General features: G+C 45.8%; 1 protein-coding gene across 1 annotated transcript in view; it reads left to right on the forward strand.

Annotated features, from left to right (window-relative positions):
- Positions 1-20,122, forward strand: part of SVOP (SV2 related protein) — a 52,311-nt gene extending 32,189 nt beyond the window's left edge. Inside the window, exons 9-15 of the mRNA XM_058531091.1 lie at positions 2,719-2,792; positions 4,599-4,675; positions 8,613-8,720; positions 11,540-11,651; positions 12,561-12,642; positions 17,686-17,775; positions 19,705-20,122. Coding sequence (XP_058387074.1) covers positions 2,719-2,792; positions 4,599-4,675; positions 8,613-8,720; positions 11,540-11,651; positions 12,561-12,642; positions 17,686-17,775; positions 19,705-19,911 — 750 coding nt within the window. The 3' untranslated portion in view covers positions 19,912-20,122. The remainder of the gene's footprint in view (positions 1-2,718; positions 2,793-4,598; positions 4,676-8,612; positions 8,721-11,539; positions 11,652-12,560; positions 12,643-17,685; positions 17,776-19,704) is intronic.

A 20,122-nucleotide genomic window follows, 5' to 3' on the forward strand; every position in this document is an offset into this window, starting at 1 on the left:
CGGGACCTGCGGCGTGCGCATGCGTGTTTGTGTGCTCCTGGGGTGCGTGGAGCGGGTGGGGGCGCAGCGCGCAGGACCTGCGAGGGGATTTGGCAACTCCAGTCCCTGTGTTTTCACTGCCATGTCCTAAAAGTGCCACCTGGCGAGTTTAGCCAGCGATTGGAGAAATGTCATGTCGCTAATGGATCCCGTAACTACTCCTGCGTCGGTTTCACCTTTCGGATCAGATGATGTCTGATTAGCAAATGTGATGGATCGGCAGTGGCTGGACGGTGAAACCACGTTAGCAAGTGCCGCGGTAGGCTTAGATGCAGGGAGCTAAACCGCGCCTGTGTAGACGTCCTTATGGATGGTGCTTCACTCCCCGTGGTAACACCATCGGGGAACCTACCACGTGGAAAATTTACCAGACCTACCGCGGGCGCAGGTGGGTGGCACGTGGAGAGCGGGGATCCAGACTAGAGGCTGTAGTCCCTGCTCTCAGGAAGCGTCCCAGCGGCATGGAGAAACGTGATAGATTTAGCAAACAACAGGTGCTACAAGGCAATTATCTTTTAAAATAAAATTATATTTCTGATTGTTTCTATATTATGCAAAAAGAGCTGAACGCAATTTCACCAGGTTGAGAGGAGGTGTTTGGCAAGGTCTGACAACACGGAGGCCAGGAGACATACCCCGGATCCACTTTGGGAACCGCAGGGGAGCGGCAGGGGCCACCCCAAGGAGCCTGGGGTGCAGGAGGCTCATTTAGTTGCGTCTGGGGTGAGACTCGTGTTTCCCCGCCCCACCCCGCCCCCTGCTCCTGTGTGAACATGCTCTGGCTGGAGAAGGTGTGCAGTGTTTTCAAATGTGTCCCAAGTGAGAGCGGCGAGGGTGAAGGCTCCAGCTGGGGACTCTGCTTTGGAAAGGAGCTGCTGCCCCTGGTTCGTCTCTGCAGCAGGGGCTGTTTTTCCATGGCGGTCACTGGGGCAGGTGCCGAGCAGACGCAGGCCGGCGCATGGAGACCCATGGAGAGAGAGCTCATTTCCCCTAGGATGTCCAGGAAGGCTCCAAGGAGGTGGTGAATCCTCAGACAAGCAAAAAGTGGAGAGAAGGGCTTTCCAGAAGCAGACCAGTTCCCCAAAAGTCAATTTTCCTCAATTAACTTCAGCAGTGTATCAATTTACTGAAAACGTGTTTTAAGAAATTTTTTTTTTTTTGGTGAGGAAGATTAGCCCTGAGCTAACATCTGTTGCCCATCCTCGTCTTTTTTGCTGAGGAAGACTGGCCCTGGGCTAACATCTGTGCCCATCTTCCTCAACTTTATATATGGGACGCTGCCACAGCATGGCTTGGTAAGTGGTGTGTAGGTCCGTGCCAGGGGATCCAAACCTGCAAACACCGGGCTTCTGAAGTGGAGCGCACAAACCCAATCACTACACCACCAGGCTGGCCCCAGGAATTATTAAATAGGAATATATTTTTCCTATGTATATGTTAATAATCTATTCATTAAGCTATTCTTTCTATTATTATATATTATTTCTATTATTAATACATATTTCTATATATTAATGAATCTATTCCTAAATATAGTAATGAATTTATTCCAAAATATATTCAATAAATACAAACATTCTCAAATATATCAATAAACATAATTAATGAATATTGATAATTAATAATTAATATTCATTAATTAATATTAAGTATCTTTTTATACAAGAATATACTACAAAAATATTTTTATTCATGAAGACAATACTCATAGAAGACTAAATCACCTATAACCCATAATCTTGTTTTTTTAACTTTTAGCATGTTTAAATAACAGAATTTCTCAAACTACTAAGAAAAATATGTTCATTAAGCATATCTAAGAAGAATATAATCACAGTCATAGAATACATATATAGAGAGAGATTTTTTTTTTTCGCTGAGGAAGATTCTCCCTGAGCTAACATCTGTTGCCACTCTTCCTCTTTTTGCTGAGGAAGATTAGCTCTGAGCTAACACTGTGCCAATCCTCCTCTGTTTTGTATGTGGGACACCACCGTAGCATAGCTTGATGCGTGGTGTGTTGGTCTGTGCCTGGGATCGGAACCCCTGGACCCCGGGCCCCCAAAGCGGAGCTCGAGAACTTAACCACTACGCCACTGGGCTGGCCCCATAGAACATGTATTTTTAAAAAGAACTTTGTAAAGCAAAGATTTGATAAATTAGTAAATTATATGAAATTAGAAAATGGGTCATTTAGCTAACCAATCTTTTGGCAAATTGACTATTGGTGAATTGATTTACATCATACTGATTTTTGTCACCTTGGCCTAGAGCAGGCTTTGGGTGGGAGTGGCTGTGAAATGGTTGGACACCACTTGGACTGGTTTTCTGCTCTCTGGGTCCATGGGACTACCTGAGAGGCCACAGAGGGGCCAAGCCTAAGGAGTCTGCTTCCCAGCTCCAGGATTCCAGGTTGGGGGTGGGGGGTGTGGAATGTCTCCATCCTTTGGGAATCAAGCCTCTGGACATTGCTGAGTCCTGGCTGGAAGGGCCAAATCAGCCTTGCTGGGCTTGGGGGCTGAGTGCTGTGGATTTGAGTCCTGGGTTCTGTAGCCCGAGTGTCCAGCCCACCAGAATCCTCCCCTCAAGCCGTGGCTGTCCACTGGTCTCAGACCACCAGCCTGTGCCCACACTTCTGGAGGGGAGGAGAGTAAACAGCACGCCTTTGTCTTGAAACAGGAAGACCGAGGCAAAATGAGGGACCTTTTCACGCCCCATTTTAGATGGACAACCTTGTTGCTGTGGTTTATATGGTAAGAACTATTTACTGACCCTTTGATTCCCTTCCACCGTGCTCTGTTTAGGGTTTTGTTTTAACTCAAAATACAGAGAACTCTAATCTCAGACAGCATTTGCATAATTCAGAGGTTTGAGCATCACTTTCCTGACTTCTGTTTTATCCAGGGATCACTTCTATTATTATTTCCTTAGTTTTTTTTCTTTAATTTGACTCACTTTTTACTCAGATAAATGTCTTTTAAAAGGAAATTTTATGTCTGCTTTGAAGGAAAAAAATCTTAATTTCAGGCCATAGATAAAAGGCAGTCTTAAAGATAATGTCAGTAAAAAGTAGCTGGATTGATGGTTTGCCAAGGCACTGAGCCACTGTATTTAAGAGAGAGAGAGAGAGAGAGAGAGAGAGAGAGAGCTGTTGACTCATTAGCATATAAGTGAGACTGGAATGTAATCAAAATAATCAAAAGGAAACTTACAAGGGAATTTTTTTTCACAATGAGATTTAATCTTTTTGCTGTATTCAGTCCCCCTCTCCGCCCATATTGCCTTGGGTACCACCAGTGGCACAGGGCCCCTATTTTGGGACCCATTGATTAGGTCAACAAGGGGATCCTTAGAACTTCCAGATCCGATCCTGTTCGACTTTTCTTAAATAGCCGTTGGCAGTGGCCGGAGGGGGGCCATTTGCAGGGAGTCAAATTTCAGCTATTTTTTGAACTCTTTCTACCAAATCGTGTACGCAGCATGAACATTGCACAAAACTGGCCTGGCTAAGGCTTTATGTTCTCTTTTAACCAGTTCTCGCTTTTTCCATTCACCTTTAAGCGGAGGTGCTAATCAGCAGAAGGGTGTCCTGAAAGTGGCCAATGGCAGGGAAGAGGAGGGAAAAGCTCTGATAACACGTACAAAACTGGCCTCCAGCTAGGCCTCTGCATTCTTGAGAGCTGAATCAACTCACCAAGCATTTATTAAACACCAGCTGTGTGCCCAGTACAAGTGTGGAGCCTGCAAGATTTCTGAAGAGAGAGCAGAGAGGGTGGGGTGAGGACAGAATCTTTATCTTTGAGTGCCCGTGATTTTGTTGGCGGACACTACCTGAATACTGAAGCAATGAGTTAGACTAATTTTAGTGCACTGTAGAAATCACTAAATTTGCCGGCACGTATTGTAATCCAAGGAAACTGATCATCGATGTCTGATTATAACCCAGTTCCCATGTAACTACTACAGGACGAGAATGTTCTGGTCCTACAGACTTGAGTATTCTGGTTCCTGGGACAGTCGGGAATTAACTGTGTCATTCTGATCTGAAATTCTAGTGAAGTCTACAGACTCCACACTAGTACTGGGCACACAGCAGGTGTTTAATAAATGCTTGGTGAGTTGATTCAGCTCTCAGGAATGCTGGGGCAGAGCTGGAGCCCAGTCTCACATATTATGAAAGCTTCTCTCTCCTCTCCCCTATCCAAGTTGACCACCTCGACCCGGAAGCCCTGACAGATAAATGTCAACAGTGATTGTTTTCTTCCAAATTTTGGTCCCCCGAACTTTTTTCCCCTTCAATTGCCAGTTGAGTAAACAGCCTTGGGGGTGGCATGTCTCTGTCACATAATACAGTTCTTGGTCTTTCAAAGGACACAGGATCACTTCCCTTTATCACATCGCCATGCTTTGTACCTGCCATCTTCCTGCTCGAGGGCCCCAGGAAAGCCCCCAGAGGCCCAGTGTGGCTGATGCCCAAAGACTGGTCCCCGAGGGGATGGGGAAAGGGGACTTGCACCTCCCTCATCATTTCTTCACCTTTCGTGCTTCCCTCCTCGCAGGTTTTCCAATGCGTTTTCTTACTATGGATTAGTTCTGCTCACCACTGAGCTCTTCCAGGCGGGAGACGTCTGCAGCCGTGAGTATCTAGACTTCTCGACCAGTTGGCTACCCCCACTCCCAACCCACACAGTCATACACACACTCCCACCCCAGGTTCTGCCCTCACAGGGCCTGGCCTTGCACAAATTCCAGTGACTCTACCCCACAAACTCCAGAGAGAAAGTTTCTGCACAATCTGAGCATCGGAGATCTGGGCTGTGGTTCCAAGGCACTCTGTAGAAACCTGGACAGTCTTGTCCTGATAGAACTGACGTTAGAGCTGAGTCACATCTGACGTCCCCTAAAGAGCTCCATGAAGTACAGCGCCAAGTTTGATGGCTGTGACCCCATGCAGCAATTCTCAGGTGCACATTAAGTCTGAGACCCGGGTTGGATCTCAACCCTGGCCACACAACAGAATCACCTGGGGAAGCTTTTCAAGGATGCCAGTGCCATTTAAACAAAGCCCACAACAATTTAATCAGCATCTCTGGGGGTGGGGCCCAGGCATCAGTGGGTTGTAAAAGCTCCCCAGGTGATTCTATTGTGCCGCTGGAGGTGGGAACCACTGGACAAAAGGAATAAATAAAAAGCAAAGCCTATAAGTAGATGTCTGGGCTTTCAAACCATTCTGTCTTTAAGAGAACACTAGATTCCTAGCATTGAACCCGCGGTGGGGATACAGGGTTCAATTTCTTGCTTGTCTGCAGGATTTGCCCAATTATCTTTTTCATATTAAGCCTCTGTAATCTTAGTTAATAGTTTTGTTTATTGGCATAAGGCTTTAATAAGATAACAGAGTCACATCTCACTGGGGCGTGGGGTGTGTGTGAGAGAGTCTAAATAAACTGCTCTGAGCAAGCAGCTCGAGTGTAAATTTGGGATTTGGTATTGATTGAGCATAAATTGCATGCCCCTAACAGTGGGCCTGCTTAAGCAAAGCAGGGGTCCCAGTGGAATGTTATAAAGCAGGGGTTGGCGAACTTTCTATAAAGGGCCAGATAGTAAGTATTTTAGGCTTGGTGGGCCACACAGCTCTGCGACTGTAGCAGAAAAGCAGCTATGGACAATATGGAAAGGAACAAGCGTTACTTCTGTTCCGGTAAAACCTTGTCTATGAACATAAATTTGAATTTCATATCATTTTTGTGTCATGAAATGCTATTCTTCTTTTGATTTTAAAAATCATTTAAAACGTAAAAACCATTCTTAGTATGGAGGCCAGGCAGAAACAGGCAGGAGACCAAATTTAGCCCAGAGGTGACAGTTTGCCAAGCCCAGTTAAAAGCTCTCTCTTGGGGGCCGGCCTGGTGGTGTAGTGGTTAAGTTCGCACTCTCCGCTTCGGTGGCCCGGGGTTTGGGGGTTCGGATCCCCGGTGCAGACCTACGCACCGCTTGTCAAGCCATGCTGTGGCAGCGTCCCACATATAAAATAGAGGAAGATGGGCATGGATGTTAGCCCAGGGCCAATCTTCCTCAGCAAAAAGAAGAGGATTGGCAACAGATGTTAGCTCAGGGCTAATCTTCCTCACACACACCAAAAAGCTCTCTGTTGTACCTGGGTGGGAAAGTGGTACTGTGAAAAGCCCACAGCTGGACATCAGGGAGCCTGGGTTCTGGCAGCAAGTAACTGTGTGATGTTGGGCAAGTCGTTCCTTCAATAAGTATTTTCTCCATGCCTGGTACTGGTTCAGCTGTCAGGATGTATCAGAGGATACAAAAGACAAATATCCCTGCCCCGTGAGCTTACATTTTGGTGGAGAGAGAGAAAAAGAGAGAGAGAAAATAGCCTAATAAGTAAGGAAATTTTATGGTGTGTTAAAAGATGCCAATGCAAATAATCAATCACCGTTCTGTAGATAAGAGAGATAAGGTGACCTTCACCTGAGCCAAGCTGAGGACTAGAGTCTGGAAAGTCGGTCTCCACAAAGGAAGAAATCGTTCGGGAGAAGCATGGTTTCAGTACAGTTTTATGCCTTTTTAGAATAAAGAATGTACATTAAACACACCCAGGATACATATTCATCAAAGTTTCAAGAGGTATTCAGTTGCAAATTAGCAGGTCAACATGACCCTGATGTCCAGGCAGGGGAAGTTATCTTCTGGAGTACTGATATGGCATTACCGATGCTGGATGCTGGTGTGTAGGAGGGGAAGTATGCATTCTTATCTTAAAAGAGTGCATTCTTTTACTTTGAGATAATGTTTAGTGCACTCTTCACTTTAATGGTTAAAGCAGATGTCTGTTTGATAGGCCATAAGTCAGGCTTCTTTAGTTCAATCTGAATCAGTTTTAAACCAGAATAGCTACCCCATATACTTCAATATGTGAAAATCTCTTGTCAAAGGTGATAGGTGTATTAAAGGAAAAATTTCAAAGAAAAGGTAATATCATGCCTCTCATACACATATAAAATGAATATATGTCAAAGACTTTATTTTATTTAACTCATCAATTAATGAATGAACCAGTTGCTAAGAACTGTGAAAAGTCTGAGATTGTACCTATTTGTAAGCTAACAAGTTAGCCTTTCACAGTTTCTACAGACAGTCTGTGAAGACACAACACTCCTGGGTCAGAGACAAAGGACTTTATTGCTCACAGTAATAGCAGTAGCTAGAGTATCAGCATTTTCTTACATCAATTTCTCGAGCCCCAGTTCCCACTGGACAATGTGAAGAGGGCAGGTGACACCTCAAAAGCAGTGGGTTGTGTGACCAGAGAGGATCCCGAGGTTAAGGCACCCAGATCTTTTATACTGGATAGTAAGCCTGCCTGCCCTTGGCCCTGCAGGGAGATGCTGTATCTTTGAAGGCCGTAAGCAAACCCTTGCTCCATACTCTTTATCTTGCAAGGCTGTGTGCTAAACAAAAGTCCTTGAAAAGATGGTCCAGAACAAAGGCAGTCAGTGCTTCTGCTTCTAAAACATGCAGAAATGTGAGGGACCCATGGAGAATTGTCTACTCACACCAGGAAGAGGCTGCAACTGGTTCAAAGGAGAATTCAAAACACTCACGTCTATAGGCAATCAGAAATGCTGAAATGGATTTACAATCAGAGGCAAAACTTCTCAGTGTGCACAGGGCAATAATCAACTATATCACCACCAGCTACAGTTTGCTTTTCAATGGATAAGAATCATTTGCATTAGTGTCAGTATTCTATAATGTGCAGAGCTGTAAAATAGCTCAAAGATCACGAAAGGTGTGATAACACATAAGGGTGCACTAGACGAGACATTTTTGCCCATTTCAACCCTTTCACACTATTTCTTAACAAATGATATGGGAGACAAAAAAGGTAGTAGAACAAGATAAGGGAAGTCAGGAGTATGGGGCAGGGCAAGGGACCATGGGTAGGTTGAAGTTTTGAATGGGATGGTCAGGGTGGCCTCAATGAGAAGATGAGATTTAAAGAAAGACATGAAGGAGGTGAAGAAATTAGTCATGGGGATAGATAAAGTGCAATCCAAGAAGAGGGAGCAGTCGGTGCAAAGGTCCTGAGGCAGGACTTTACTTGTTGAAGGAACAGCAAGGAGACCAGTGTGGCTGGAGTAGAGTGAGCAGGTGAAGGGAGACAGAAAGAGAAGGTGGGGTCAAGGAGGTAATGTGGGCCAGATAATATAGGCAGGGGATCACTGGGGCCATCCCAGAGTCTGTCTGCCACAAAAGCACCTAGTATGTGCCAGTTCTGAACTAAGCACATTCATACGCACAGCCTGCTTTCATTGTCTCAACCACCTTGCCCAGTGGTTTGATTAGCCCCAGTTTTACGAGGAAACTGGGGCTGCAAGAGATGGTGCTGTAGCACTGCTGGTTGGGATTCAAACCAAGTCTGTCTGATTCCTGAGTCTGGGCTCTTCTCGTGGCACCCCAGCTGACTCACACCCAGGGAAGGAGGTGTGGGGAGCAGGAGGGTGTGATTCAAGGCTCTGTGCATGGCTGCTCTCTTTCTCTCTGTCTCCCGCTCCCAGTCTCCAGCCGGAAGAAGGTGGTAGAGGCAAAATGCAGCCTGGCCTGTGAGTACCTGAGTGAGGAGGATTACATGGACCTGCTGTGGACCACCCTCTCGGAGTTCCCAGGTAAGGGACCTGTGCAAGGTGGGGCTGGGGCAGGGAAGCCTGAGGACGTGGCAGCTGTTCAGCTGGTGGCTCTACCTGATGCTGCCTGGAAGCAAATCCCATTTCTAGGGGAGCTGGGGATAATTTTTTTAAATCCTTAGCTACAAGTTGTCAAGAACTGTGAAGGGACTGAAGTGTCATCTACTTGAAGGCTGACGCGTTAAGCTGCCCAGTTTCGTCCATACTTGGCAGAAGACACAAGACTCCTGGGTCAGAGACAAAAGATTATTACTCACGGCACAGGAAGCAGCATGAGCAGTATATTAGCGTCAGCTCCCCTGGCCCCCAAGTTCCATGGGGATGATGAGGAAGGGCCCAGGTGGATGCTACACATGCAGTGGATTTGCAACACAGCTGAGGAGTCTCAAGCTTTGGGAACCCAAATTTTTTATAATGGGCTGCCAGGGATCTGCCCAGCTTTTGCCCCAGAGGAAGACATCATCTTTATTAATTCAGACAGTAAATAGACCTGCTTTTTGCTCTAGAAAGAGACTGTATCTCTATCTTCCAAGGCTGTTTGCTATACAAACAGCCTGGAAATGATAGTCTGGAACAAAAGGGCAGCTAGTGCCTCTGCTCACTAGATGTGCAGAAATACAGGAGACCCATGGAGAATTGTGCACCAGCCCGTCACACCGGAAAGGATCAGTGGGGTGTCAAAAATCCAAACCGGCACATAAAGCAAAAGTGATCTATCTTTTTCCTTTAAAGTGAATAATGGTTATTATGACAGTAATAATATCTAGTATTTAGTGAGTGCTTACTGTATACCAGGCACTGTGCTAAATGTTTTACAAGTATGGCCTCATTTAATCTTGTGAAGTAATATAATTAGTCCCATTTTACAGCTGAAGAAACTGAGGCTCAGAGAGGTGTAGCAGAAACTGGTCCTGCAACTTGCAGCTGCCAGTACCTGCATCTCCGTGCCTGAGGGCTGTCTCAGGAAGAATGGTAAGCCTCAGTATCTCAAAGCAGGCAAGGTGGCTGCAAGTGCCAGGGAGTTAACCCCTGGGAAGAGCCTTCAAACGATAACTGTGGGAGATGGTGTATGAATACCGCGGCTTCCTTGCCCATCAGGCAGGAGAATTCTAAGGTGCCTATTCCACACTGGCTCCCGGAGTCCCCCAGTGGAATTCGGCAGCATTGCCCACAGTGGTGACCTGCCCGATATGCACTACTATTAGTTGCTTCCCTTCCCCGTTTCACTTCCTCACTCTCTTGCTGGTGCTTCCTTGGAAGACTTCCCAAGTAAACACCTTGCCCTTGGACCCTTGTACCACAGTCTGCTTCTGGGAAAACCCAACTAAGATACTGAGCATCCTGCAGCTGGGAGAGCTAAGACCTGTGGTCCCACCCCAGGACCCAGAGTCTTCCCTCCTGTATTACACTGTCTGTCTGCTGTCTAAAACCCTCTCCCCACATAACCTGGTAGGTAAGATTAAAGGCTCTGGAATTAGACTCAGCATTGCCAACACCATTTCCACGACTTCAAGCACTCATCCTTTCCATGCTGTACCCTTTCTGAAACCCAGATTCTTCTTCCTTATTAATTACATTTATTGTTTTGTTGTTTCTGTTCACTGACACATCCCAAGCTCCTGGAACAGTTCCTGACACACACTAGGCAGGAACTGTATTGATTGAATAAATGTGGAAAACGAGACTTTTTTTTTTTTTTTTTTGCTGAGGAAGATTCACCCTGAGCTAACATCTGTGTCAGTCTTCCTCTATTTTTTAGTATGTGGGCCACCAGCACAGCATGGCCACTAACAGAGTGCTGTAGGTCTACGCCTGGGACCTAAACCCGGGCCGCCGAAGCAGAGCGCGCTGAACTTAACCACTGGGCCACTGGGGCTGGCCCGGAAAACAAGGCTATTAACAGCATTTCTTTTATGGGTAGTTGTGATGATCTTTTTCTTTTTATGGATAGTTGTGATGATTAAACAAGATAATAGATGTAAAAGTGCTTGGCCCAGATTTAATTATATTTATTAATAATAAGCACTGTACCATACTGTCTCTATTGAGGTAGGGAGTGTTCTTTTCATTTAGTCCCGTGTTGCTGATGAAGCAACTGAGGCTCAGAGAAGGCAAGAGACTAGCCCAAGACCACATGGCAAGTTAGAGGCAAGATGAAGCCTTAGAACCAGGTGTTTCTGACTCCCATTCCAGGTGTCTGCTGCCTGGATTCAGTGAATGCCACTCCCCCTTGGTGCCTGTATTAGTTATCCCAATTCTAATGGCTTAAAACAACACATATTTATGACTCACAGTTTCTGTGGGTCAGGAACCTGGGAGTGGCTTACCTGGGTCCTCTGCATCAGCATATCCGACAAGGCTGCAATGGAGGTGTTGGACCAGGGTCTGCAGTCTCATCCGAAAGCTCAACTGGGGCAGGATGTGCTTCCACACTCACTCTCTTGGTTGCTGGCAGTATTCGATTCCACGACGATCGTTGGACTGAGGGCCTCAGTTCCTCGCTGGCTGTTGGCTAGAGGTCGCCTTTAGCTGCTTGCCAGATGGCCTTCTCCATCACGGCAAGTGCATGAGAAGAGCCAGGGGGAGGGAGAATGCCAGCAAGACACAAGTCACCGTCTTTTATAGCCTCATCTCAGAAGTGGCATCCCACCACTTTTGCTGTATTATAGTCATTAGAGGGGAGTCACAGGTCCAGCCTGCTCTCAAGGGGAGGGGACTATACAGAGTATGAAAACCAAGAGGTGGGGGTCATTGGGAGCCACGTCAGAAGCTGCCTACGTGGTGCCCCTGCTCCCTTCCAGGCGTCCTTGTGACTCTGTGGATCATCGACCGCCTGGGCCGCAAGAAGACCATGGCGCTGTGCTTCGTCACCTTCTCCCTCTGCAGCCTCCTGCTGTTTATCTGTGTTGGAAGGTGGGTCATGAAACCAGCTCTCTGGCCAGCAGGCTTATTTCTCAGGTCATGGTCAGCGGCTCTTTGGGGCTGCAGGCTGTGGATTATACCCCCGGGGGGTCATCTGAGGGGTGCCCCCAGCCTCTCCCTGGGACTGGGGTCTTGGCTGCCTCATAACTGACCAAAAGCTCAGGCTCAGAGTTGGGGCCTCTGATGGGGGTGGAAGTGGGAGGGCAGTTTAGTCCAGGCTTTGCTCCAACACCATCACATTCAGACTTGGACGTCATCTCCCAATGAGATCATCCATATAGCTGTTTAATTTATGTGTGGGTTAAAAGTGCTCATTTGTTCAATGGAGATATTTCAAGGTCCTGTTTGTAATCCCCTTTTGGCATTTCTCCATTTTCCCATCTATCAAGAGCCTCAAAATGCGGACGTGGCCTGTGCCTCTCTTGACCTCTGAGAGGCCCCAGACCAAACCCGATGAGGAATCTGTAGAAGGTCTGGAGACGTAGCCTAGACCCTGAAATGTCGGCATTCTCAGACACTTATGGGAACGATGGAACAGAAGGTTTGGGATCAGGATTATCCTAAAAATACTGAATAGAAGTTTACTTTCCCTGGCTCAGCTGGTTCCTGGCTCAATTCCTGCCCCTACAAGGTGCTGTCTGGGTCTTCGATTATTTATATCACTGCTCCCCAACCTGGGCGCCACAGATGTTTCCATCTCAGCCTGGAGCTTGGGGGAATGATAAACCTATAAAAGCAGGCCTTTAGAGAGGGCGCTGGGATGTGTGTGCAAGAATGTGTGTCGGGTCGGGGTGGGCTTTGCCAATTTCTAGGGTGTAAATTCTGCACATAGGACTTTGCTGAAACAAGTTGACAAAAAAAAAAAAAATACCTGCTCATCTGTTTTTCTTCTCTCTGCAGAAACATGCTCACTCTCCTACTCTTCATTGCAAGAGCGTTCATTTCTGGAGGCTTCCAGGCAGCCTATGTGTACACGCCTGAGGTAGGAGGGGTGTCTGGGAGCAGCCGGGCAGGGAGGGAGGGAGCTCTGCCTCCAGAAATGCCAGCCTGGGCCCTCCGAATGAAGGTTTTGTTGGGATTTGAGTGGTGCCTGTGAAGCTCTTCATTATTTCAGGCTATTTTTCAATCATTTTCTTCTGCTCATAAAAGCTTATGTTTGATGTAAAAGTTCCAAATGTTATAGAATATAGAACCAAAAATTATAGGGCCCCACATGCCCCCTTCCTAGAGACAACCTTCTTGAATTGTTCAAGTGTGTATTTTTCCAGGTTTTTTCTCAGCATATACTAATATATGTTAGTGCATGTGTCAAATTGGGTAACTGAGCAGTTGGGAAGAGTTTAATAAAGGGACTAATTACAATGGTCTGGGGCAGGGCTTAGGGAAACCGATGGAGGTGGCTGGGGACACTGCTACCACCCAGGGCCAGTGGGGCGAGGAGAGGGGGATGTTACAGGGTCCCAGGAGAGAGCTGTGTAGAGATAACCCGTGACCTTTAGTTGAGGGACACAGGTGGCCTGAGGCAACCTGGAGGGGAAGGAGCAGGGGAGTAAATACCCCAGCCTCTCTCTCCCACTTCCCGCCCATCTCCCACTGGGGCTTCCCATTGGCTGAATCCAACCAGAAGCCAGAGGGCCGAGGATCCCTTTGTGATCCACATAGGCCAGCCCCCAGGGCAGAGAATGAGGTGGGGAAGGGGAGAGAGAGGTTCTGGACAGGAAGATGGAGGACAATGAGCACAGGACATGTGGATCTACTTTGTTCTTTTTAACAGCTGCTATACTATACTACACTATGTAGCATATATATATATATACACACACACACACTATATGTTATATACTATCCTCCACTATATACTATACTATGTATAGCATATATATACTACATATATTATATACTATACTTTACTATACTATATCTAGTGTATATATATACACATATATAGTATATCGTCTACTACATATATACTATATGTATAGTATACTATAGTATAGTATATGTACTATATATATTATATACTATACTTTGCTATACTATATAGTGTATATATACTATATATCATATACTATACTGTATTATACTATATAGTGTATATACTATATGTATTATATACTATACTTTATTATATAGGATATATACTATATATTATATACTATAATTTATTATACTATGTATGTACACATATATATTGTATACTCTACTGTATATAATATACTATACTTTATAATATATGCTGTACTTTATTATACTATATATCTATACACACACATATATTACATACTATACTTTACTATTCTATATTGTATAGTCTAGACAAATCATAATTTTAGAACAATTCTCCTACTAATGGATATTTGGGTTATTTTCAAACTTTTCATTGTTACAAACAGTGCCAAGGTAAACAGCCTTATATATTCTTGTGCACGTGTGTGCTTCCTTTAGAATAAATATCAGGATATGGCATTGCTGAGTTAAAGCCTATAAACATTACAAACATTGAGAGAAATTGAAAAACCACCCTCTAAAATGTTGCATCAACTTACACTCCACGCAGGAGCATCTGAGCTTGTCCATTTCCCACACTCAGGGATTCTAAGTTATTTATTTTGTATTTATTGTGTTTTATTTCATCTTATTTTAGATAGGAGCACAGGGAGGCAGAAATATTATGTACCAGAGGCTGTATCAGGGGGAGGAGTGGGTCTAGATTGTCCCTCATGCCCGCAGGTCTGCACGGCACCCCAGAGCCCTCACTCTAGGTCATCATCCTGAACTCTGCTCCCTCCACCCCACCTTCCAGGCCCAGCTCCAATCCTGCCTCCTCCGGGAAGCCCTCCCAGATCTCCCCCTCTCCTGACTTCCTTTTCTCCTCAGTGTCTGTGCCCCTCTGGTATTTTAGTCCTGCCAGATAGCCTGTCCCCCAAGGCGACTCTTACGGAGGCTCCCGGTGGGCAGGGCCTGGGTCTCCTACTCTTCAATTGCCTCGTGGCCTCTGGCCTAGAGTCTCCTCAACAAAGACTTGTGAATCGATTCCTGGAGCCTCCCAGAAGGGCATGAGGAGACACAAGAAGTCTGCCTGCCCTGCAAGGACTGGGAGGCCCAAGGTCTACAATGGCACTCCCCAGGACTCAGCAAACTACGGCCGGTAGGCCATATCCAACCTGCCACTGCTCCTGTACAGCCCAAGAGCTAAGAATTGTTTCTGTGTTTTTAAATGACTGAGAGCAAAATCGAAAGAAGGAGATTTCTTGACATGTGAAAATTATAGGAAATTCAAATTTCAGTGTTCAGTAATAAAGCTTTACTGGAACACACCACACCCACTCATCTGCTGTCATTGTCCACAAAGGGTTTTGTGTTACAGTGGCTGAGTAGCTGCCAGAGACCCTATGGCCCACAAAGCCCGAATTATCTGCTCTCTGGCCCTTTAAGAAAAAGGTCGCTGACTCCTGGCTTAAACTAATCCAACTAGCTACGTTTAACAATGAGAATTGGTTACACAAATGATGCCTGATCCCAATGAGAATTCTGTGCAGCCATTAAGAATCCTGCTATTGTAGAAGACCAAATCTGGACATGGGAAGTGTCCACAGTCTTTTTCTAAGAGGAAAAAAGTCTTCAAAGCAGCATGTGCAGAAATATCTAGTGGATGAAATTATATCACCTCTGGGATTTGCTTCAGTATAATTCAGGAGGGGAAGGAAGTGAGAGGGTGAGACTGAGACAGACGAAGGGCCTTGTGCTTGGTACGAGAGAATTCCTGGTACCATTCCACTTCAGTCTCTGCTTAAGATTCTCCATGACAGTAAGGCAAAAATAGGATCCCACTCCTTATTCACCCATCCAGTTTAAAAAGTTATAATGAGTGCCACCCATAGGCTAGGCAATTACATATGTATATATACACACACACAATTATACTATATATAATTACATATATTATATATGTATATATGGCATATATATGCAATTGCATATGTTGTATTACAGTGTATATAATTACATATATAATATATATGCAATTAAATATATATAATGTGTTATATATATGTATATAATATACATATATTTTTTTGAAGTGGATAAATTATACATATATTATATAGTGTATATAATATATAACTCCTACTAAGTGATATTTAGATTGTTTTCCAATTTTTCAATTATTACAAACAGTGCTGAGATGAACAGCTTTATAAATTCTTGGGCACGTGTGCTTTCTTTAAAATGAATTTCGAGAAGTATAATTGCTGAGTTATATTATATATGATATATAGTTATCTTTCAATATAATATTAATATATATTAATGCATAATATATTAGTTATATATTAATATCAATGTGTTAATTATTTCTTGATATATTAACATACCTAACTATATATAATATACAGTTACATTCTATTATTATATAATAGAATATATAGTTATGTTATATGTATAATGCACACACACTTACTATAATGTCTGTCCATCTCTATTGAATTGTAAACTGTGGAATATCCATTATGGAATACAATACAGCAGTTAAAAAGAATGAGGTACATGTCTATATACTGATGTGGACAGGAGTTTAAGACACATTGCTGAATGGAAAAAGCAGGTTGCAGGCTGATGTATCTGGTACGATACCATTTATATTTTACAAAACAATGCTATATATTTTCTATACACATATTTTTGAACACCTCTGGGAGGATATGTTCCAAACTTCCTAGTAGTGGGGTCCTATGGGGAGAATTTTCCTGAGAGAGGGAGTGGATCAAATGGAATTTAGGTGTTGTGATTTTTTACAAGGGGAATTCATATTTATATATCACTTGTGTCACTAAGCGAATTAAATATCATATATAAATGCGTATGGTATGCACTCAAAAAGTATTTGTTGAACGAATAAATAAATGAATGAATATATATCTGAATGCAATCATAGAAAAAACTAGAAGAATATACGTGCAGATGTGGCAATGGTTATCTCCGAGTGTTGGGCTCATGCATGAGTTCTGTTTTTCCCTTTATGCTTTTCATTCTGTCCAAGCTTTCTGCACTGAGCGCTGTATTTGTCAGAGGCATGCTGACTGCTGTAACAAATAGCTCCCCTAATGGAATGTGTTGACACAACAGGAGTTTCTCATTTATGAAACAGTCCAATATGGGTGTTCAGGGTTGGTGGAACTTTATCCCCACAGTGACTCAAGAACCCAAGATCCCTGCATCTTGCGACTTCTTCATCCAGTAATTATTAACTAAGGGTGATTTTGCCCCCAGAGGTCATTTGGCAGTGTCAGGAGATGTTTAGGGTTGTCACCACTGGAATGGCAGGTACAGGAGTGCCACTGGCATCTAGCGGGTGGAGGCCAGGGATGCTGCTAAGCATCCGACAATGCCCAGGACAGCCCCGCACTGCAAAGAATGACCCATTCCAAACCATCCATAGCACCCAGGTTGAGAAACCCTGCCCCTGGGCCTCGAAGTCCTCCTTCCAGCCCACAGACTGGGGAAGGAGGTGGAGAAGACATGCCCACTTCTTGATTACCCTGGCCTGGAAGATGCACAGTCCCTTCTCACTTTGCCTAAGGGAGAGCTAGGCATGGGGCCACTCCTGGGTATGAACTGAGAAGCTGTGTAAACATTTCAGTCTCTCTCTTTGTGAAACGCCTGGAAAGTCCATGACCAGTGCTCCAAGGGGAGCTAATGAAAAGTGGCGGGGAGAACGGTGTCCGGATCCGAAAGTGCAGTAGCTCCTGGTGGAGTCTTTGGGGACCACCCAGGGCAGGGAGGAACCCCTTACTGGGTTCCCACCCACGGCTTGGCCTCTTGCCCTCTTTCTCAGTTGAACTTCCTATCCCGTTTGGGGTGGGAATCCCCACCCTGGTCTCCCACCTCTTAATGGGATCACCAACACCCACAGGATTCACCCTAACTTCAAGCCTGCCCTTGGGGATTGGTCCCATGATTCCTGAGCTGGAGGAGAGGCAGGCATCTGCGTTTTCTCAAGCCCACGTTGGTGGCTGTGTTTCAGGTCTACCCCACGGCGACGCGCGCACTGGGCCTAGGAACCTGCAGTGGCATGGCGAGAGTGGGGGCTCTCATCACTCCGTTCATCGCTCAGGTAGGGGTCGCCCCCAAATCCAGAGTGGGGGCATGACAAAACCAACGCATGGTGAGCAGTTACTATATGCTGAGCCTCTGCAGAGCCCTCTGTGTGCATTATCTCATTTTCTCCTAACATCCCATCCTATGAAAGAAGTCATAATGCTCGCTAATGAGAGAACAGGCTCAGAAGGGTAAAGGGACTTGCCCAAGTTCACACAGCTGGGAAGGCAAGGAGCTGGGCTCAAACCCAGGTCTTGGAGGCCGGCCTGGTTGCACAGCGGTTAAGTGCACGTGCTCCGCTTCAGCGGCCTGGGGTTTGCAGGTTCGGATCCCGGGCGCACACCAACGAATGGCTTGTCAGGCCATGCTGTGGCGGTATCCCATATAAAGTAGAGGAAGATGGGCACAGATGTTAGCCCAGGGCCAGTCTTCTTCAGCAAAAAAAAGAGGAGGATTGGCATGGATGTTAGCTCAGGGCTGGTCTTCCTCACAAAAACAAAACAAAACAAAACAAAAACCCAGGTCTTGCCTGTGCAGAAGATCCTGGGGAGTGTCATATGATTTGGCCCAAAACAGCGTGGATGAAAACAAGTAGGCCATCATGATTTAGTGGGAAACAAAGGTCCAGTCTCCATTTCTGATAATTAGATGTAGTTTCAGAATTGCCAGCTCTTTGTGTGTCTTGAAGCATTTCTGTCCATTATGAGAGAATCTTATTTTGCAGTCTTTTTTTAATATCCAATTTATTTTTTTCTGTTTTTATCATTTTTTTTTTTTTTGTGAGAAAGATTAGCCCTGAGCTAACATCCGTTGCCAATCCTCCTCTTTTTGCTGAGGAAGACTGGCCCTGGGCTAACATCCATGCCCATCTTCCTCTACTTTATATGGGACGCCGCCACTGCATAGCTTGATGAGTGGTGCGTAGGTCCGCGCCCGGGATCTGAACCTGCGAACCCTGGGCCACCGAAGTGGAGCTTGCGAACTTAACTGCTACGCCACTGGGCCAGCCCCTTACTTTTTTTTATTGAGGTAAAAGTCATGTAACATAAAATTAACCATTTTAAGGTGAACGACTGAGTGGCATTTAGCACATTCACAATGTTGTGCACCCCCCACCTCCATCCAGTTCCAAAACATTTTCATCACCCCAAATAAAACTCCATAAGCATTAACCACCAATCTGCCTTCTGTCTGTATAAATGTACCTATTCTGGATATTTCATATAAGTAGAATTCCAGCACGTGTTTTAGCCAAGTATTTCTGTCCTGTGCTGTAGGGTTTGGCCATTGTATGTCACTACTAACTAATATTGGTTGAGAGCTCGCCGTGTGCCCACATGGTGCCAAAGTGCTCCCGAGTGATGCTCTCATTACGAGGTGGATACTGCCCTTATGCCCATTCGGCAGATGAGGAAATGAGGTTTAGCTCTGCTGTGTGATTTGCCCCGTGCCATAAAGTCGGCAGAGGGACTCTCCAGAGGAGAGTGTAGTTATAAAGAATATAGACTCTTGAGCCCAGTGGATTTGCCCATAAAGACCAAAGGCCGCGGACTGCAGGAGTCAGCCACCGAGAGTGGGGCCAGGAGATGGTCGGCCGAGGGTCACATAGCACAGGCATCACTAGGTCCAACTCTGGCTCTCAGGAGTAGCGACCGATGGGGGACTGAGCTGGTCTTTGAGCACAAGTTCAATGGGTTCAAATCCCAGCCCCATCCTTAGTATCCATATGAACTTGGGGATGCGACTTGACCCTCTTTGAGCCTCAGTTTTCCCCGCTGTAAAGTGAGGATGAAGTGCTACCTCATGTTGCTGTCGGGAGGACTAGACGGTTCAGTCACACAGAATGCTCACAGGAGGGCCTGGCGTTGTCAATATCATCTTGATGGTCTGTGGAGCCTATGCTTCAGAAAGGATGCGCTCACCAGCGGGCGTCTCCCTCCTGCAGGTGATGCTGGAATCTTCTGTGTACCTGACGCTGGCTGTTTACAGTGGCTGCTGCCTCCTGGCTGCTCTGGCCTCCTGCTTTTTGCCCATCGAGACCAAAGGCCGTGGACTGCAGGAGTCCAGCCACCGGGAGTGGGGCCAGGAGATGGTCGGCCGAGGGACGCACGGCGCAGGCGTCACCAGGTCGAACTCTGGCTCTCAGGAGTAGCGCCCGATGCGGGGCTGAGCTGGTCTTTGAGGCTGTAGAGCGCGGGGAGCTACTGGAGCCCAGCCGGGGCACCGACCGTCACTGCCGACATCAAGAACTCACCGAGGAGGACAACCTGGACCAACAGGGTTTTGTGTCTGGACTCCGTTTGCTCATATTCATCGAGATCCACGCAGGGATGGGGAGATGCTTGCTCCAGGGGTTCTCTGTA

Source organism: Diceros bicornis, chromosome 35 (assembly GCF_020826845.1).
Source record: "Diceros bicornis minor isolate mBicDic1 chromosome 35, mDicBic1.mat.cur, whole genome shotgun sequence".
In the NCBI taxonomy this organism is placed as follows: domain Eukaryota; kingdom Metazoa; phylum Chordata; class Mammalia; order Perissodactyla; family Rhinocerotidae; genus Diceros; species Diceros bicornis.